This window comes from Nipponia nippon, unplaced genomic scaffold, assembly GCF_047370975.1.
Source record: "Nipponia nippon isolate SJK-2023a ecotype South Korea unplaced genomic scaffold, ASM4737097v1 scaffold_9, whole genome shotgun sequence".
Lineage (NCBI taxonomy): Eukaryota > Metazoa > Chordata > Aves > Pelecaniformes > Threskiornithidae > Nipponia > Nipponia nippon.
The window spans coordinates 5,610,885-5,623,356 of NW_028262413.1; the positions used below are offsets into that span (position 1 = coordinate 5,610,885).

A 12,472-nucleotide genomic window follows, 5' to 3' on the forward strand; every position below is an offset into this window, starting at 1 on the left:
CGACGTTATACTAAATCCAAACCACAGAACCATACCAGCTACTAGGAAGAAAATTATCCCAGCTGAAACCAGGACACTGGGATAGGCAGAGGAGTATTCCCAAGAAGGGGTGTTCAGCCAGGGCCGGTCTGAGGATACCTCTAGGTTGAGATAGAAAACCAGAATTTGCCATTTCTGAGGCAATAATGAGAAGTAAATTAGGCAGTAAAATATAAGGGTTCCCTGATGGGAAATTCCACTGCAGCAAACTATCTAGGAACACTTCAGGAGTGAGTGCACAGGAAAAGAGATCTCAGCATGACCTGGATGAATTGCAAAGCTGGTATTGAAAACTCTGGCAGTAAGAAAAATCCAGGCACTGGAGCATTTTGTGCATAGCTAAAAGGCATCGTATCTTTAAAGAACATAAATGATTGTTTCATGCTCTCTTCCGTAGAAGAGGGACTGTCACGATATGAATTGAACGATTGCCTTTGGCACCTGCGTGGGAAAGGAGGCGCGTGATTAGTGTAAGTGGTCTTGGGGCAGAGCCCCTTGAAACCTCTGCTTGGGGCTGTGAAAGGTTGATAAAGCATTTTACAAAGTCCTGCCTGAGTCCCCTGGCCTCGTGTCTCCCCAAAGGCCCGCTCTCCAGCGAAGATATTTCCCTCTGTGTGGTTTGTGCCAGCAAATGAAGTACGCAACCTGCCATGGTAGGATAACAAGTAAGCTATTATTATAAGCGGCAACAAGGTAGGAAGACGTTTTGGAGACCTGACCCGAGGAACATGTTTAGTCAATGAGCCCTCATCCCTAACGATGAGCTGACTGCCCACACCAGTGCCGCAGGGTGCGGCGGGTCGGGAAGGCTGTGTACCGCCCAGTGTGGCCACCCCAGCGGGTCCCTGGTGTCAGAGAAACGCATCCAGGCACCACCTCTGCCTTGTTCTGAGCGGGGCATTGGCAGCTCTGCCATTAAGGATGTCGCTGATGAGACAGAGAAGTCCTTTTCGTTTGCTGTGCTGCATTCAGTTTTAGTCCTGGCTCTTGCGGAGCATGGTGTGTGTGACCTGCACGTGTGAGGCATCCTCTCTTTTCCTTATCCATTTAATCTGTCATCTTTGGTTGCTGCTAAAACACTTTAAAAATGTTTTAAACTAATGATGTGAGCTCACTAGTGTGAGGATTACCCTTCAGTTCAAAACTGAGTTTTTAAATTAAATCCAAGGGCAATGTGTTTCCTTGGCTTTGTGGGTCTCGCCCCACCAGGCAGGTGGGCATCCGTGGCCAGTTAGAAATCAAACATATGGGAAGTTTTAGTGCACAAAGCCTGATTCCACAATTTTTGTGCCCTTAAACTTTCAGTAAATTGAGGTGAAGCCTGGGGATAAGCAATGGAGGCAGCACTGGGTGCGGATGATGAAAACAGCTCGTTGATGACTAAGTTAACACAGCACTAACGAAGGAGTTGCTGTCAGACTTCACTGCTTTTTATGTTCGTTCAGTTTATTTGGCTGTTGTCTGCTTGCATCCTCGGAGCTTTTTCAGTTCCTTGTGGAAAAGAGCAAAATATACAATCATCATTTACTTTATTTCTTCAGAAGTGGCCACATTAAACAGTGTGAGTTAATTAAGTAGAGTCGCATGACATATATTTTTATATAAATGTATAAACACCAACACAGAATATAGACTATATACCACATAGGCAACATACACAGTGCAAAAAATTGTCTTCCATCAATACTCTGATAATCTGTATCTATCTTCTGGATACACCACGTTTATTCAGGAATGTGTTTTAGTGGCATAGGGAGGAATGCATTTAAAAGAAAAAGAGACACAAAGATACCCCAAAATCTTCCTGGTGGTGCCAACACTGATGTTGTTTTGGGTGCCACCTCCACGCTGCCACGCCATGAAGCACAAGAGCATCGGTGAAGGTTGTATAGGCTCTGGGTCTGAGCCCAGCCGGGGAGGTGGTTACCAGATCGCAGGGGTGAGAAGAGCTGTGTTGGAAAATGCTGTGATTTTTTAAGCCAACGCTTGAACTGGAAAAGCATCATTTCCCATGTGCTGTCACGGAGGGCTGGAGCTCTTGCCGGGGACGAAGCACCGTGTGCCCTGCTGCTGCCACGGGGCTGCTACAGCCCGTCCCGGCCCCGTGGGAGCTGCCGGTGCCGGCTGCTTGGGGCCGGTTTGGTGGGTCGGTGTGCAGACGTGCGGCTGGGTCCTGGCTCACCGCCCACGGGGTGCCGGTAGGCAGCCGGATCAGGGCTTTCTGCTGCCTCTCCACCGCTGGAAGGGTTTTTTGTGCCTCCATTAGCTCAGCCTGAGCTACGACAGTATGACCTGGCCCTCCCTTTCCCTTCTGGACACCCACTGAAAATGACCCAGCCACCCCTTAGCAATCCCCAGCTGCGTTCGTGTGTAGCCCCGCTCTGTGGGGTGGACACCACATCGAAGGGAGACACCTTGATTTGTTTTTTTTTCCGGATAATGTTTGCATACTCAAGAAGACCACAGCAAAATATTTGCAACCTTTTCACTACTGATCTGAGCACTTGGCTTACCCAGGCCTTACCGGATGGCTCCCACCCAAGGACTTGCATAAATGCCCCCATCCCAGCCCGGGTGAGCTGATAACACTGATTTCACTGGTGCATATGGAGCGACAGATTGCCTCTCCTGGAGTGCATTTCCATCTGTGGCAAAATTACAAATTAATTTGCTGAATTTTTTTGAGTTCTTTGATCAAGGTTACTTAATCTGTGCCATAACCCCTCACAAAACCCCAGCACAGTGATTCTCTGGCTTGTTATTTAAACTGATGTTATCTATGGAGTATAACACAGCATTCTTTACAGCTGTGTACAAGCATCCTTAGCAACACCTTTTTTTTCTTGGAGAAATTTGGCTTTTTTCCCCCTGAAAAAATCATTGATGCTGCTTCTTCTTCATGGTTTTAATCATAACCTATATGAAAAGCTTCACAGTTGGAAAGGACATAACAGATCCTTTCAGATCTTGTTTGACCCATAATGACCATATGCCCTGGATTTCTGAACTCAAAACTTGTTTAGAATAAGCATGATGAGCAAGGGGCTAAAAACTACTGCAGAGACAGTGCTGTGAGATGGGGCTCTCAAGGACTGAAACGGAGTTAAGGGCTTCTGTAGTCCAAGACTGTGGCAAAAGCCCTGTACCTGTATCACTGCTCTTGACACATGATGTGGCTCAGATGCCAGGTCAAGCAACAGTCCTCTGAAGTGAAACACCCCGCTGGACCAGGGAGACTAGGGATTAGTAAGTTTTTAATAAATATGTGATAAATGCCCAGTTTCCCTTAATTTATGTATGGATCCACTGAAGCTGTGGATAGTAGATACTGTTTAACCAGGTATTACCTTCCCAGCTGACTACGTCCATTGAGGCTTGCCATTCAAGAGCCAGTGTTCAAAGGCAGTTGGTGAGTTACTCTGTTTAGGCTTTGTATCAGGGCTGATGTGAGAAGCAAGAAGCCGAGATCTTCCTGAAGGAGCAGTTTTAGCTCTAGATGTGGACACCTCAGGGCACGGATGCCCCGTCAATGTGGTAGGCTCTGTCCATACATAGTGCCAATGCACCATCTATCTCAGCTTTGCTATACCAGCAGCAAGATTTTTAGCTTTGCAAGGTGGCAGCTGAAATGAGGCAGCTCTGACCTCTAGAAAAGGGGATGAGAAGCCCTGACAAATAGTTTTGCATCAGTATCTATGTGCCCCGTTTCCCCTGGTGCCTACAGATGTCAGCTGCGTGCAGGTGAAAAGGAGAGCAGCCTGACACCAGTAGGACATCACCACCCCTCAACCACAGGACATTCTTGTGGGTCCCTATGTCCATGCACATGTCCAGCTGCTGGGTGAGGGGCTGAAGCTCAGTAGTCCAGGGGCAAGAAGCAGTTTGTCTGTCTGCTGCATCCACAGGGATCTGCTGCCTGGTCACTGCACCTTCCATGAACACCCACGCTGAGAACACCCAGCCTGTGCTTTCTGCGCAGAGCATTTGCCTCCCACTTGGGGTGTTGGTGGTACAGTCCAATGTATTTTCTGCCTGAGCATGGAACTGCCTAAATAGCTGTTTTCAAACAGGTTTGAAATGCAGTTTAAAGGTGCTCGTGAAGAACAGTTGCACCTGCCTGTGCTGCATTGCTATGGGCACACAGAGGTTGATTTTTCTAATAGTACGGGTGTGCTGCTGGGACACAGCCTCAGCCAGGCTTGACTCACACACTGGTGCAATACCAGGGACCTTTGGGAAAGCTGTTATGGTCTCAGTAATACGCAGATTGTCCCTTTTAGTTACCATGCCAGGTTTCCAGGAGGTTCTCCAGAGCTGCAGGTCCCTTCCTGCCACCCCGTGCCTGGCGAGCCTGCCTCCAGCAAGAAGCAGGGGTCCCCCAACCCATCCCTCCACAGAGTTCCCTGGCTTAAACAGTTGCTGTGTCTCAAGGGTTAACCAAGAGTTAGCTGGAGGTTAGCGTGCACCCACAATCTGGGGGGAAAATCACATCATTTCTCTCTGCTTCTCTCCATGTGAGTGCTTCTTCGGTGAATACTGCACCTTTTCCACAGTGACACTTTCCTGGGCTGGGAGAACCTTTTTTGTGCCGTCTACTGGAGCAAGTGTTAATAACCGTAAGTAGCCCCAACACTGCGGCTGTGAATGTCCACCATGTACAGAGATGTCAGCGTGTATGTGTTAGCGCCGGCCTTGGTAGGATCCCTGTTGAGTTTTGGCAGAAGCTACGCTGCTTTCTCATCCCCAGTCACCGTCGATGTTCTTCTCAGGTTTTCCTTGACTTTAATGAATTCTGGTGCATGGTCTTCCTGCTTCTCCTGCTCCTTCTCCAGCTGTAAGAAAGAAGAGTTGCCATTATCTGTGCAGGCAAAAGGACAAAAGTGCATTAGCTACATTAAAACAGTGGGCTTCATTGTTGCTGGCCGTCCAGTTATTATTGGCCAAAGCTGAATGAGCGTGTAGTGCATGTGTTGGTGCTCTCTTTTTCCAAACCATTACACCAGAGCCACGTTCACCCCGAGTCTCTTTCTCTGGCCAACTGAAACATTTTTCTTTTTTTCCTCCAGGGAGGAATGTCTCCAGCAGAAAAGCAGGGGAGTGCTTCACTTCAGACCTGGCATGGAGGAGGGAGGAGGAGGCTTGAAACCTTCCCAGCAAAGGAGGCCAGTGAGCCTGGGAAAAGCTCTCAGCATTAGGTTATCGTCTAAGGGGGGTTAAGTCGTTGTACTCACTCACTTTTATATGGGAACTCTTCATGGATCTGTCCCTAAACTACCTTGTTTCATATTCCCGGCTCTTCTCTGAGTGTGCTGGGCTTCGATTTTCAAGTGATCTTGGCTTGGCTGGTATTATTGCAAGAGAGCTGTTGTGTCACTAATTAAATAAACTAGTTTCATCCATTTGCAGTGCAAATACTGGCAAGTAGGACAGGGAATGACTTTCTTTTCAGTGGCAAAAAGCTGACTTGCTGCTTGCACTGGTTTGGGTAAGGGGTAAGGTGCAGAGAGCACCCGGAGCATGGCTGTGCCACTGACAAGTGCCTGTCCTGAATATTGCTCTACCCAGGCATATTTTTGGCCAGAGTACATGCCAGGAACTGCTCCCAAAAGCAGGTTGGGTGTGATTGCAGCAGGGCTTGCACCTTCCAGCACTTCTGCAGCCTCTCACCCTGCACCCCGGGGTCCTGAGCACCCCTGTGGAGGGTGCTGCAACAACCCCCATGCTATTTGGGGTGCTTTGAACTGGAAAGCACGCCCCAAGGACTCCACATGGGACCCAGAGGAGACCCAGCACCAGTGGTGCATGGTGGTGGTCCTGGGCGAGGAGGTATGAATGAGGTGAATCCCAGTGTGAGGATGAGGGTGCTGCAGCTGCATGGGGCAGCAGTGAAGGATATACTGTGGCTCCTGTTTTATGGAGGGGTAGCAACGCTATACCTTGGGTTGAGCCTCAGCCCACCCGTCTCCCCTGTGGTCTGTGCCTCGTGCGGGGTGGTTAGGATAACCCGGGGATGACCAAAAACTCAATTCTACCTGATCCAGCCTCTGGTGCCTCTTTAATAGCTCTTTTTCAAAAGGTGACTGCAATTTCTTTGCCTCTTCCTCTTCCTTCTTCTGTCTGATGAGCTGATTTCGCCGTCGGTGCTCGAGTACCCGCTGCAGCTCTGGCTTGCTCTCCATGCCCAAGCCTCTGTGGATAAAAAGGAGATAAATCAGGGCTGGAGCGCCTACACCCTGGGGTGTAACCACTGCCAGCCTGGCAACTCCAAAACTCTTTTCGATCCTAAATGGAAACATGGGAGACCTGGTCCACAAGCCAGTCCTGGTCCACAAATCCATCCACAAGGCTTTGAGGGCGTTACCAGGAGCACCTTACTGCGGGATGGTGCCTTGGGCTGCCTGCCTCGGGCTGCCTGCCTCGGGTGGGCACGGCGTTTGCTGTCCGTGTCCGGGGCTTGTGGTGCTGGAAGTTTTGCTAATCCCATTACACTGAGGTGCTCCAGCTTTCTGGGTTGGGTATGGAAATGGGGCCTTCCGTTGGCTCTTGCTGTTACTAGTTTTAATTATGTCAGTGACAGCTTCAGCAGCATTGAGGGCATTTTAAATGATGACGATGTTTTTTCCGCCAGCAGGGGTAGTCATTGATCTGCAATAATTGTCCTGGCAGTTTGTTTCCTCCCTGCTGCATCCCAGCATTGCTTCAGAGCTGAGGGCTAGCGGTCCCCCTGCTGACATGGAGAGTTTGGGTCAAGAGGGCAAAACGAAATGTCCTTTTCTCCTGGAAACCGGAGCATTTGCCGATGGCGCAAGCGCCTGGCTCCCCTTCAGCCGCCTGAAGCATCTCAGATGAAGCAGGGCTGCTCCAAGCCCTGTTCTGTGAGGGGTGGGATCACGGGAAAGGAGACGTGGCAAGGACATGCAGGCAAGGCATAAATACGTGGTAAAGAGATGAAAGAAGTTCTCCAAATAAATTTCAGAAATCTAACACTTTGCATATTGCCATGCCTGAATTTAGACACTAAGATTTACCTTCTGCAGCTGACCCAGGCCATCTTCCCACCAGCTTCTGCCCCCCTAGAAGCATGGGAGTAGTTATGGACATGTAGGGCTATGGGTGAATGCAGAACAAGTCCAGATGCGGTTGTGGGATGGTTCCTGCCCTTCCAGGATAGTGGTTTGACCAGCTCATCACCTCCGTGCCATAAGGAATCTGCCTTCATAAAATCTGTCAGCTTCCTGGTTAAATCACTAAAAGCAGTGACTCCCTGCCCCGCCGAGTCCTTGTCAGAGAGAGGCAAAAACCTGGAGCTGCTGGGAAGTTGAACATTTGCTGAATTTCAGGAGGCTTTTTTGCAATGGCACAGAGTTTTTTGTCGCTGAAGAACAGATTATTAAGAAGTGGTCGAGGCCGCATTTACGCAGGCTGTCTTCTGCAATAGCAGCTGGAATGTAAATAATCTTGCAAGAAAATACAGAACTAGAAGTCATTGACTGAAGTTGTGTTTTTGAGGAGAAGGAGTTGAAGCCCTCGTAGCTGTCACACACAGGGGAGGAGTGGGGCCTGACGACTTTCATGGGCTGGGTTTAACACTTGTTTAAATCAATGGGCTGAGAGTATTTACAAGTCCCATTGTAAAATGTGGGGTGTTTGGTGTTCCTGTGGGTGAAGGTCTGTTTTGAGGAGAGGAGGGAACTTCCCCATGTCTGTGCGAAGAGCTTGCCCAGGGCATGGCAGGTCAGTGCGCACTATTAATGCAAAGTTCATCCTCAGAACTGGGAGGTTTCTGTTGACCAAAGGCTGGTTGGTTTCTGCTAAGGTCGTTTGAAAGCAGAGACATCAAACCCTGTGGACTACTGAGCTTCCTTGGCAGGGTGGTGGACGCTGAGGTGGTGTCTCACATCATGAGAAACTGAACTGGCCGGCAGGAGAGGGAAATGCTCTCCAGATGCAGCAAACCTCTGTGCTATCACAACATGGCTGGGGACCAGTGCTTGCATCCTTCCAGTGCTATGTTTAATGATGCTTCCTGTTGTCATTTCTGGTTTTTGCTTTATGGTGGGACAAAGTTCACGGCAGCATCAGTGAAGGTAGTTGTAGTATTGGCCCCAGAGCTATGATGATGTTTTTTCAAGTCAGGAAGAACTCAGATCTTGCAGAGGTGCTTTTCCCAAGGCTTGAGAGAGAGAAAACCTGCCTTGGCTTGCTGGAGACACAGCTTGCAATGTTGCCTGTGGATTTGTTACTCTTTGATTTAATCAGCCTGTGTTGTTAGTACCCAGAGGTGTTGACTAAGATACGGGTTTTGTTGCACAAGCTCCTGATGTGAGTTGCTTCTCCCTGCTGCTTAAGGGGAAAAACCAACAGCAAAGCAGATGCAGGAGCAAGTCATAGATCCTTCTCTCTTCCCTTCTCACCTCTCTCACCCTACAGTAACATGTAGCAGGAAGCAAAACTGGTGGATTCAAGAGTGACAAGAAACCAGCAACAATAGATTATTATTTGCAGTAGAGTTTGTTTCATATATTTGCTGAAATATATTTGGGAGGACAGAGCCAAAGCAGGTTTAGATTGATGCCTGAGATATACAGGACTCAACAAGGTTCAACGAGGTTCAGTGCCAGGTCCTGCGCTTGGGTCACAACAACCCCAGACAACGCTACAGGCTGGGGGAAGAGTGGCTGGAGAGCTGCCCGATGGAAAAGGACCTGGGGGTGTTGGTTGAAAGCCAGCTGAACATGAGCCAGCAGTGTGCCCAGGTGGCCAAGAGGGCCAACGGCATCCTGGCTTGTATCAGAAATAGTGTGGCTAGCAGGACCAGGGCAGTGATTGTCCTCCTGTACTCGGCACTGGTGAGGCTGCACCTCAAGCACTGTGTTCAGTTTTGGGCCCTTCACAACCAGAAGGACATCAAGGTGCTGGAGCGTGGCCAGAGAAGGACAACGAAGCTGGTGAAGGGTCTGGAGCACAAGTCTGGTGAGGAACAGCTGAGGGAGCTGGAGTTGTTCAGCCTGGAGAAGAGGAGGCTGAGGGTAGACCTTATCGCTCTCTACAACTGCCTGAAAGGAGGCTGTACCCAGGTGGGAGCTGGTCTCTTCTCCCAGGTAGCAAACAACAGGACGAGAGGCAATGGCCTCAAGTTGTACCAGGGGAGATTTAAATTAGATACTAGGAAAAATTTCTTCACAGAGAGAGTGGTCAGGCATTGGAACAGACTGCCCAGGGAAGTGGTGCAACCACAGTCCCTGGAAGTGCTCTAAAACCATGTGGATGTGGTGCTTAGGGACATGGTTTAGAGGTGGACCTGGCAGTTAGGTTGATGGTTGGACTCGATGATCTCAGAGGTCTTTTCCAACCTCAATGATTCTATGATTCTATGACTGAGAGGGGTAAGGATGTGATGGGGCTGTCTCCTGACAACATCTGATGGCACATGTGGATACATCATGGTGGCAGGCATAGGACTCGAGTACAAAATGATGATGGACTTCGTATTTGCCAGTTTGAATCAGCTCAGCCTGGTGCTGTGGGATCTGTACCCTGCCTGCCACCGTTCATCTCTGCTACCTCTGTTTCAGGAATTTCTTGATGCTTTGGTCCATTGTGGTTAGACTGGAATGACATTCTGCCAGATCAAAGCCAATGCTGGTGGGTGAGCCTTTAAACTGAGCGATATCACTAGGCAGGATATGGTCACGCCATAACCAGAGAGTTTTAAAAATATCTGGCTGGTATGGTTACCTCTGCCTCGATGCTGGAGAATGGCCTGGGCATGGTCCCTGCAAATCTTCTGATTCTGTGAAAATCAAATCAAACCCAAGCCCAGCCAGTGCCAGTATTGGTTAATGCACCCCGCTGGCAGGCTTGATTTTTTGCCGAATTAATATATGTGTCTGGTTCTCGTAATGACTGTAGTCCTTTTGAACAGAAGCTGTGCTGCTTTTAATTAGATGGTCAAAGTGCTGTCATGTCAGAATATTTCAGGGTATTCAGAAAATGTCAATAGAAAGCCAACAGATTTCTTGCTGTGCTAAAAAGGCTCTGAACTGAATATGCTTTTATTGCACTGATGTTCAGACAGTTGCCGCAAAGGAATGGTGTGTTATAGGTTCTCAGTCCCTGCTGTCGTTATCCTGATGTTGTATATGTGCCCCCAAAGAGTTAAATTGGGGTGATGGGGTAGGAAATCAGGAATGTGAATCTAGCCTATCTTTGCTCCTTTGATTTTTAGGGAGACAGCCTTTTCCTTGTACAGAAGATCTCACGCTGATGCTATCCCAGCTTTCAATGGCTCCATCCACCCTGCAGCTCTTACTGCCTCTGGATTGACCTTAAAGCACACAGGAAGGCTGCACATTGCTGGGGACTTGGCAGGTCAGTGATGGCGACAGAAGAACCAGGAGCAGGGAGAAAACACATGTGGGACACTGAGAAGGGGGCTGTAGGGATGCCTCGCATCTTCCAGTGCTTGTGGCTTGAGGTGGGTGGAAAGAGCAAGCAGCTCCAAAAAGTGCTACCTGATGCTTCAGGATGGCAGAGCAGGGGGCTTTTCATTTTGCTGTTGTTTTAAAAGAAACCATTGCATCAGAGAAAAGAGGACTACAGCAAGTTTTACCTGGTGTTCATTTGCAAGTGAAGGGATTTATCATGCCCTTCCAACTCGCAGGCTGTCGCTGGCACTTGTGTCTCGGCTGCTGAGCTCCAACGGCTCAGCACCTCTCGGACCGCTCCAGCGGCAGGCTGCGACCTCCTCTTACCTTTTGTGGTTCATCAGCAGCTCTCTGTGCAGCTCTTGGTGGCTCTTTGAGGCTTTTACAGGATTTAGGAGCTTTTTAGGTTTGATGAGGTCTGGGTTTCCATCTATGTAGTCTGGGTGAGTCAGAATATTCCCACTGTCCGGTCGCTCCTGCTGTATTTCAGTGTACATCGATGCTGGAAAAGAAGAGAGGTGTTTGCATGAGAAGGCTCACCCTGCTGCGGTGTGGAACCTGCTGGAGCTCTCCTCCCCTGGGCAAGACAGAGGAGAAGAGATGGTGCCTGCCCCGGCTGCTCGACACCCGCGTCAGCGTCTGTCTGCATGTGTCTCCATGGGCTGGTGAGGGTTTTTTTAGAGGTTTTAAAAAATACTCCCTTTGAGTTGTTGATGAGACACATATGAATTAGATCACTTAAATTACTTGCCAGCCGCTCGCTTCAGTGGCTGCAGCATTTAGTGCCAAGGATTAATTAATTCAAGCTAGGTCTAAATAAAACTGGAAACAGCCGTGGATGTGGACTGTGCTGAGCTGCTGCTTTGGTCATCCTGGCCGAGGCCATCGGTCCCTTAGCACAAGGGGATGCTGTGGGATTTGAGGGGATGCTGTGGGATTTGAGGGGCTTCCGAAACACGGGCCTGAGGAAGTGCTGCTGTATCTGAAACCTCTTGTCAAGGAAAGATCTTGCTGATATCCTGCTGGCCTAATAAGCAGGATCGAGCCCAATGCCCAGAAAAGCATAATTCGCCCATGCAGTATGTGATCGTGCTGTAATAATTTGTATGTTCTGGATGTAAGAACAAGAGCCCACTGTTTTGGAAGTGATAGCAGCTTGGATTTCAGGCAAACCGCAGGGCATGTTCACTGTTGGTATTTTCCACGTGCTCTATGTTTCTCCTTTACTGAAAACCCTATACAAAGTGAGTGCAAAGCACAAGTTATAAGACAAACTGCATGCGGCGGGCTGTGTCTTTAAATGCGGAGCACAGTGGGGCTGCCTGCAATTATTCAGTGTACGCTCTAATCAGGGGCTCAGAAAGAGCAATTTATTCCTGACTATTCACTTGAGCAATTTGGAATTTTACCAGTAAGAACAAAAAGTCCCAGGAAAAGGGTGTAGGCAGCTCCATGTCTGTAAGTGTCTCGTTATTACAGTATTTTTGGGGGCCTAGTGTGAAGTTGTAGGGGTTGATGGAGCAGCAAGGAAAACAGTTGTTCAGTAATGTTGCCTCTCGCTCTTGTTGCAATCTCATGTATAAAAGGAATAAAGCTCTTTTAAAAGAGAAATCAATAAAAAAAGGCAAGAGAAAGCAGGCTAAGGCATTCTTTCATAGTCAGTAAGTACTTATCAAACGTAAAGTGGATTGCAATCAAACAGAATTGTGTAAGGAATAATACTGCTGAAGAAATGATTCAATATCAAACAACTTCTCGTTGAATGTTAATGTGGCCAGTGCCCTACTGCTTTGGGAACAAAGGAAAACAAATCAGAGCCCATTACATGAGTGTAATTGGGGTGAATAGTTCGGTACATATTTAAAGGGCGCTTGGAAGCTGGAACCAGTGATTTCTTGTATCGAATTATTTTCCTCTAGGATCATAAATCACTGCTGGCAGAAGGGAAGGTGGCGTGGTTTGATGTTTGATGGCAAGTGCCAGGCTGACTCAAAGCCCTGCGGGGC

General features: G+C 48.6%; 1 protein-coding gene across 2 annotated transcripts in view; it reads right to left on the reverse strand.

The window, feature by feature from the left end:
- Positions 1 to 1,551: 1,551 nt before the first annotated feature.
- Positions 1,552 to 12,472, reverse strand: part of FAM107A (family with sequence similarity 107 member A) — a 32,586-nt gene continuing 21,665 nt past the window's right edge. For both annotated transcript variants that reach the window (XM_087743283.1, XM_009469858.2), the window contains 3 exons: positions 10,794 to 10,968; positions 6,072 to 6,228; positions 1,552 to 4,871 (listed from right to left, as the gene is read on the reverse strand). In XM_087743283.1, coding sequence (XP_087599409.1) covers positions 4,764 to 4,871; positions 6,072 to 6,228; positions 10,794 to 10,968 — 440 coding nt within the window. In that variant the 3' untranslated portion in view covers positions 1,552 to 4,763. The remainder of the gene's footprint in view (positions 4,872 to 6,071; positions 6,229 to 10,793; positions 10,969 to 12,472) is intronic.